Source organism: Mesitornis unicolor, unplaced genomic scaffold (assembly GCF_000695765.1).
Source record: "Mesitornis unicolor isolate BGI_N332 unplaced genomic scaffold, ASM69576v1 scaffold21990, whole genome shotgun sequence".
NCBI lineage: Eukaryota > Metazoa > Chordata > Aves > Mesitornithiformes > Mesitornithidae > Mesitornis > Mesitornis unicolor.
The window spans coordinates 51,130-59,728 of record NW_010157927.1 but is presented as its reverse complement, the minus strand read 5'-3'; the positions used below and the strand labels follow the sequence as shown (position 1 = coordinate 59,728).

The window sequence follows — 8,599 nt, the reverse complement described above, 5'->3', positions numbered from 1 at the left end:
CTGTAGGATGTTCCTTGCATCAAAGGAGAAACCTGGGAGGAAAGGAGGTAAAAGAACTGCCGTAACAAGGAAACATACTAACACCCAACATAGTGTTCTAAAACAAAAAGTAGAGAACAACAGTGACAGCAACTGGAGTAGCACTCAGATTTTTATCTTCTCATTACTAGTCTCTGGAGGGAACATCAAAGATTAAGACTGCCCACAACATCTCTGAAAACAGAGGAGAGCTAAAGCATGACACACACATTGAGGCTTACATTTTTTCTAGACTGCTTCTGTTTTATTTTGACAGAAGAATGTCCTCTCAGAAACATTCAGCTTTTTTACAGATGTTTACTGAAGTCTGTGAAACATAACTATCCTTTGACTTACTTACACCAATTCCATTTTTTCCCCAACACAGCCAGTTTGGTAACCAGATGAAAAACATATATTAATGTTTCACTGCAGAATTACAAACACCTTTTAAGTGGAGATAATATTAAGAAAAAATTACTCCAAATATGAAGCTGCTGTAGTGAAAAACCAGACCAAGAAAAAACATGCTGCTATGCCTTCTAAGTTGCTTGAATTCTTATAGCAAAGGACTCCTATAATCCTTTTAATGGATGTGATGAAACTCTTAATAGAAGCAAGTATCCCTGAGGAACCAGATTTCAGGCATAATTTGAATATCATAGTTCAGTGGGAGATGACTTTTTAGGCAATGTGTAACAAGATCTCCACAGCCCTGTGATTGTGACAAAGAAAGAAAATTACCCTCACCGGGACGCTTTTCATATGGTAGATTTGTATGAAAAACTGCAAGAGAAAAGATCTTTATCAACATAAAACTGCATGAGATACTTAAAATATTTTAAGCCCTTCCTAATCCTCAAAACACACCTGCATCATAATTTTAAATAAAAACATGTGATATAATCAGAATTACTTGCTTATGTTCACCTCTGAGTTACAGCTAAAGGTAAAAGTGAAACTAGTAATTTGTAAGTAATAATGGCTTTTTGCCAAAAAAGCAGCTTTGACCAGATTTTAGACCTACAGCCTATATTAAAAGACCTGAAAATAAAAGCTTAAGATACAGCAAAGTAGCAGTTTTAATTTTTAATAACTTTATTTATAGATCAAAGTACTTACTGGATGCAACTACATAACAAGAAACTACAAGAATTTTCACATTACTTCAGCTCAGCAGCATATACTGAGCAGAAGCATAACATGACCATTTTTTTCCAAAATTATTCATAACACTAAAGTTAAAGTCAGGTTTTCTTTACCACTAACTTTGTTATAAAGAAGAAAAAACCAAATCCAAGCAATGATACAACTCCCATTTTCACTATTCTTTTTCCCAAGGTGGGTGCTCCTTCTGGAAGTTTCACTCGGCTGGGGTCATCGTCCTGTTCATGCTGAGGCAGGTGTCAAGTTCATGTAAAAAGTGCAACAAAGAAGGAAGTCAGTGTGAAAGCGTCTTAAATATGTGATAAAGTACCCAGTCTTAAGAATCTGCGTGCATCTATGTCTGATATTATTTCCTTCTGTTTGTCTGTGCCCTACTTCAATTGAAATAAACATACGTGAGCTTTTATCTTATCCGATACTCAATCATTCTGCAATATATATTAGAAAATGTCTTTACAAACATAATTTCTCAGGAGTAAAACACACTGCTAATAGATGCTACAAAAATCTAATAACAAAACATTTAAACTCAAATATTTTACCCAGAATGTTTGCCATTTAATTATTAAAACAACTGTTTATTAAAACAGCAAGTTAAATATGTAACAGATCAGACTTCCCTGAAATTAAAGGGAGAGTGGAAAATACCTTACAAGTGCCTGCTCAAATACACGTTGAACCCGAGTGAAGCCTTGTCATGAAGTGCAGCAGGGCTGGGTCCCAATTCTCTACTTTAGTTTATAACGCTTGGAAGGGCATCTCATTTACTGTTTTTTTCAAAAATTATATCCTACAGACATAACAGTCTTGTAATGACTAAGCTTAGCAAACAGTACTGAAGTTTTTAAGGGAAATTATATAAACTTATAATCTAAGAGGTTTAACTCTTTCACTTAAATTGGCATTTTTCTTAACAGATATGTTTCCGTACTCTACTCATTTAAGAATACCCCACCATAAATAAAGTAGCACAAAAATGTTTTGTGTTACAGTCTTCATCGGTGAAATTCATGAAATGTTAGTGTTTTAACAGGAATTATATTTTTGAAGTAATTATAAGGCTAATGTTTAACAACTCTGTTTAACACTAGGTACAGAGCCACCGTGCTTCATCTTGACACCTGCAAAACCTGAAGTACAGATGAGAGCAAAGTCAAGTGGCACCTAACTTGGATCTCCGCCCAGCCCTTATAAATGGCCTGCACCTACAGGAGGCAAATATATACATACAATTGATTTCTGCATATGCAAAAAAAGGAACACAAATAGCTAATTTTTTTTTTGCCACAACCTCCAGCTCTTAAATAAATTTGGTGTTAAGTGATTTATTGGGAGAAGGCTGTTATATTACACTAAATTTACTTAAAACTACAGGAAATTGCATTAGTAGCATTATAGTCCAGGTCCAAGTTCCACATGGCTTCGTTCAGCAACAGATTCCTTTCTGACACTGATGCTCCATTTACTCTATCCCAACGGCCATTCCTTTTACTAGCCTATTACTTAAAATGACCCCATCTGACAAGAGTGTGTCACTTCGTTGGTTTGAGAATGACTGATGTGGTGCTAACATCTAGCCTTGACCTCTCCCACCCTCTTCTTTAGTCACTCTGCAGAGTTATCTGGGATGCCTCCCATTCAATCCATAAAACTTTAGTATCTTCCTGGTGAGTCAATAATTCCAAACAAAAGATTTCTTAATTAAGAAGTAAGAGTGTAAGTATTCAAAGTGGCATTTATGCCACTGTGGTCGTCCAAGAGCACAGGGACACATTCAATTTAATTCTTTCCTGTGGTAGAAAGAACAAGATTGACTATGCCTTCTTTGCAGATAGTCCGTGCTGCTGTGGAATATTCTAGATTTTTTCTGACCACGGAAAGGTGGAAGGGCAGTTCAAACTACAGCGAAAAGAGCCTGTGCAAGACCAAGGTACAAGACATTTCACTGATACATGTCACATTTCCAGTTGCACAAGAACGTGTACACAATATTTAACAGCCTCACTTGCACACACCCACCTTTTCCACCAGGTCCTTCAGTTTGGTAACTTCTTCTTCCAGCTTTTCAACACTGCAAACCAAGTCTTTACAGACTTCAATAAGACTTTCAGTTGGTGCCCACTGCAGTACTATCTGTTAATAGTTACAGTTATTTGTCAAAATTATTGTAAATGATAATTTAATAATCTTTAGTTAATGCATCATAAAATACAGCATCACAAAAAGTTTATTAACTGCATTTATGCTGGGTTTCCGTTGTATAATTTATGCACAATGTGATCCACTACTCTCCATCAGCCTCTGTGGGAGACTTCCATCACTTTAACCCCCCTATAAGCAGAAACACTAAGGAACAGATCTATCTCATTTAACTAGGTGGCTTAACTCTTTGAAATAAACTATTTTTAAAAGTGTCCTTTAGAGAAAGAATGTTGGACAGCTCTATATAACTATACAATAATTGAGACAGTTGATGAGTATTTGTATTTTTCATTTTACAAGGTAGAGTAATATTCTAGAATAGAATAATATACTCTAATAAACCTTTTTTCCTTTGGTTGAATACCTTGTGAGAATTTTTGAGGAAATGCTCATTCACGGTCTGCACAGGAACTGTCAGCTTACGACACTCTTTATTCAGCTTCTGAAGAAAATTAAGCAAATCATCTCCACTACAAAAATAAAATGATAATCTGTTATTTGCTAAAGGCTGCAACTTTTTGCAAGCTAAATATTATCCATGCATGTCCAACATTGGCTAGTGAATCAAACATGCTGTTTCACTGAACAGAAAAAAAATCCAGCGTCATTTTAACCCAGGGCAGTAAAATGCTTCTGAGGGCAGAAAGCTATACACAAAATTTGCCAAACAGCTAAACTAAGCTACATGCCAGTGTGGTGCCAGTACCTAAATAGAGACTGAATTCAGCTCATGGAGTGTTTTCCTTCAGCTCTGGCACAAGCTCATCAGTGAGCAAAGTTTCCACCACTGCCCAGGACATCTGCGATTTGCAACACTGCTGAACTGTTAAGACTTCAATGCTTACAACAGAAATATATAGAAACATCAGTAGGGATGTTGGAGGTTAAAAAACAAGACTGGTCATGGTTTTTATGACGACAAGGAAGTAAGAAAGCCTATTAGCTTGTTTTTATAAAATAAATTCTTATCTATTTCAGAACAATATAACTGAACTGAATACTTAGGATAAAAAGCCAAATACTAAACAAAATTGGAGAGATTTTCAAAGTTTCTCCCATGTTACTACAGTCAAACCATGCTCATGAAAATTTCCTTTTACTTAGGTAACTTTTTAGCTGGCTAGGATGAGTTATTGCACCTTCTGTGTTTTGTCACAAAGGAAATTATTTTTAGGAATTCTAGAAGGATTCTCTGCAAAAAAAAATAAATATGTAATGGACATGAAATGGGGAGGAAAAAAAAAAGGACCAAATAATTACTTCTTTATTATACCAGTAATAGTTTCTTAAAAAACACTTTCATATGATTTTATATCTGCTGCAGTAACATGTTCTTGTATTTGCAAATGGAAATTACATTTTCAAAAAATAATCACTTTTTAAAAGAATTAATGGCTGTCAAAACACCAGTGGCTAAACAGTGCTAGACACTCTGTGAGTTTATAATCAATCAGTTCAACATTTTCTACTATGTTAGTTTTTCTATGACTTAATGACTGATTTTCCTTCTCACAGAGTGACTTTGAACAAGTGGGAAGTAAAATCTTTATATAACAGCATGTAAACATAGCCTATGATTTTAGTCTCAAGGTCAGATTCCTAGAATACATGTCAAGCCATTTTCTAGAAAACTATGCAGTGCTTACCATAACTTTCAGTTGTCATATTTTGTGTACTTCAATCTTTAATCAATCATTTTCTGTTTTTGAGAACTCCATATAATCTAAAACCATACTGTACTAGGAATTCCATTTGTCACTGGTGTGCGAGACTGTACTGGACATCATGGGGGGGGGTTTATAGTATTTGACCACACAGGCAGTGAACTCTTAACGTTTTGTATTTCTCTACTTATTCTCTCTGTTCAAGTCTTTAACCTGTTCTGCTTGAATGTATACACTAAACATCACTATGGACCAGTCTGAAAAAAGCGCATTTCTAACATAAAAAATGCATGAAACTAGGCAACGTCCTCTTAAACTGCACCTAATTATCCCTTGCTGAAGTGTCAACATCCTTTTCTAAGGGTGCCTAACTTGGACAGTTAAGACATACAGATGCCTGGCCTATTACCTCAGCTCAGCAGAAAAGCCTTTATTTTAATAGAAACAACTTAGGTACTGTCAGAGTATTTATGGTGTATCTGTATTGGACTGGTTTGTACTTTTTTGCACACTGGAAATTTAGTTCAGTCTTACAGCACACATACTAGTTTGCACCTGGATTCTCTTCTGGAAGTACAAAGACACTTGTTTTGATAGAGCAATCTCACAGACTAGAAGCAGTGTTGAGGTCCTTTATTAGGACAAGAACACTCTGCTTTCCCAGTCTACCTCAGTCTTTCATGAGCTTCCCCTAATGCCGTGCATGTCTTTCTACATCCCACAGCTCAAACTTGGCATCATGCTGCAAAAACAGACCTCAAGCAGGCTGCAACGACTCTTCTGTGTAAACACAGTAATGGACACAGATACAGGCACAGTGCCAGCATCAGGAGCTATCAGTATAGGCAGGAACTGGATGAGAGCAGAGTACGTAGTAGACAGACTCATGTCACCAAGGCACAAAAGACAACGCTGTGGCAGGATCACATCATGACATGACTGCTAATACACAGCGTCGGTGTGTCTCAGCTCCAAAGGACAGTGACGTGGACAGGATGAACTTGAACCCAAGCACATTCTTTGGTCCAAGAAAGAACATAACTAACAAAGAGTTTAGCCTTACAGTACCCAAATAAAGCAAACGGCTCTCCCCTGTATTTTGGGGAAGGAAGAAATACCTAACAGAGTGATAGCACATCTGTCAGGTCACTAGTCAAGAGGCAGATACACACACTTTGAAGAGGAACTGAACCCTGACTTTTCTAGACAGTAGGAAGTTATTTAATGAGTAGGTAGGATGCAAGGAGTTGTGACCCCAGCACTACTCTAGCCAGGCCACTGCAAATAAGGCAACACAATGCAGTATGAGAAAGGAACAGCATCTCCACACCTGTCTTCTGAATTAAACAAACACATTTCAACTGACTAAAGCCTCTGAAAGGCATGGCACAGTTTTCTGCTCAAGACCATTTCTTAAACTTTTGCATATTAGAATATCAAACTAATCCTGTTTTCAGAAGCAATTCTTCTATAGTTCTGGAAAGTAAAAAGAGGAAAGATATGAGCACAAAATCTAAATTGAAGTCTAGACATCTCTTCCAGAAAAAAGAAACAACCAACCAACATTTACATAACAAAATAGAGGATAAGAGGTTTAAGAATTCTTAAGACACCTTTAGCCTTCACTCCTTTTGTGCTGGCAGTGGAAAGTGCTCTATCAATGCTTAGAGGACTGATGAAGTTTACTAGGGGTGCTGCTGAGGGATGTTCCTCTCAGCTCTGGCCTGGCTCTCATGGGACTGCACAAGCCTATACTAGAAGTATGAGAGGTGTTGCAGAGCTGATGCTTAAGGCTGTAAAAAAGAACCAAATAATGGGAAAAATATCAAGTTGGGATGGAAGTTTCAAGTAGTAACACTTTTTAAGGAAAGTTTCCTTATAAACCTCTTTCTATCAATACATATAATCTATGATAAGGAAAATACTTTATGAATTTCTTAAATTGTGATATTAAAAAAAGAGGTCTTTTAGAAGCCAGTTAAAACTGCTTCCAGTGGAAGAGAACGAGCAAAAAAAGCCTGAATCTATACAGACTTCACATTTATGATTTAAGATAGACATGTACAAGTAATTAATTTATCAGTTGAAAACTAAAGCCCAGTTGAAAAATAAAGCCTTACACAGAAATTATATGCATCTCTCCCTTCCACACATCTTTTGACTGCATTTTACAATGAGACAAATTTGATTGCAAGACCAATACAGCCTGCCTTGACTATAGACACAATGGAGAATTACAGAGACCACTCATGTGGAGTTTGTAAGGGTCCATAATGCTCTTTAAGCATGGGGAAGCAAGAAGGGCAAGACCACATTTCCAGAGAACTAAAAAAAAAAATCTGCTCACTGAAGCCTAGCAGAGAAATTAAAGAATGAGTTAATACTGAAGCTTGAGAAGCCAGTTTCAGTTCATGATATGAGCACAAGGTAGTGAAAACCCTGCACAGCAAGGCTGTGGAACCCGGTTTGAGGTACAGAGAAAATATTTGCTGCTCAAAGAGATGGAGCAAATAATGACAGAGAATGGCAATATAATGCATAAACAGATTCCTACAAGAAGAATCTACACTGCCAACTTTGCACAAACCATGCCTACCATCAGCCCTCATAATCCACTCACTGGCATACTCTCATGAATGTCATACATGGGATAAGATGTGAGAGAATTTTACCTCTGAGCTACAGAAAACAATACAGTCACCTTAAATAGTTCATATTTCACTTCCATTTCCTTAGATATACAGGTAATACCTCAATTCCAGCTTCATCACTTCAGGGAGGTCTCCAATTCTTATTTCTTCCACTTGTAGCTCACTGATAGCACCTAGGAGTTTCTGCTGATCTCCAGGATTTGTAATGCCAATCTAAATTTAAAGAGTAATTCCAAATATGATTTACTTTCAATACTTATTATACTTAACAGTACAGTACCATTTATTGTGCAAATTCCTAATTATTAAGTCAAAAGAAGTTGCTTTTAAGTTACTGCAACCAACTACAATGTATGTAACTGCCAAAGTAAAAAACAAAACCACTGAAATTATTCAATGATGCAAACCAAAATTACAATAGCTGAGAAAAAGCCAAACAAATTACACAGAATACTCAGAAAATCTGTTTAAGGTTTATTAAAAAAAAATAGTATTTATAAGTACCCCTATGGTGTTAGGATGTTATGCTCACTGATTTCAGAACCATTTCAGTTCTGTTACAGCAAAATAACCAATCATCATAATGGTGGTAGAGCATTAACTCAGAAAGAAAGAATGGAAACTATCTAAACAGCATCAAGTGGAGAATTTTACATAAAGAGGCCAGATTTTAAGATTGGCTTTTACAAGCTTTTGGGTGTGTATTTTTTCCAGTTAGATAAACTGGTCTCATAATATGTGATACCTCTTTCTAAAACCTTATTTTCTTTTAGAATCTCATTTTAAAATAAGTTATTTAGAAAAAAGTCTAGTTGGTTCACACTTCTGCAAAAAACTCAAATGAACAGAAACTGGTAAAGAGAGAGAATACAATCTGTTAAGAAGACATTCAGCAGG

General features: G+C 36.2%; 1 protein-coding gene across 1 annotated transcript in view; it reads right to left on the bottom strand.

Moving 5' to 3' along the window:
* Positions 1-1,265: 1,265 nt before the first annotated feature.
* The window catches only part of ASZ1 (ankyrin repeat, SAM and basic leucine zipper domain containing 1), a 34,697-nt gene continuing 27,363 nt past the window's right edge, over positions 1,266-8,599 (bottom strand). Inside the window, exons 10-13 of the mRNA XM_010181951.1 lie at positions 7,803-7,915; positions 3,752-3,857; positions 3,205-3,318; positions 1,266-1,412 (exon numbers count right to left, since the gene is read on the bottom strand). Of these exons, the coding sequence (XP_010180253.1) occupies positions 1,266-1,412; positions 3,205-3,318; positions 3,752-3,857; positions 7,803-7,915 (480 nt within the window). The remainder of the gene's footprint in view (positions 1,413-3,204; positions 3,319-3,751; positions 3,858-7,802; positions 7,916-8,599) is intronic.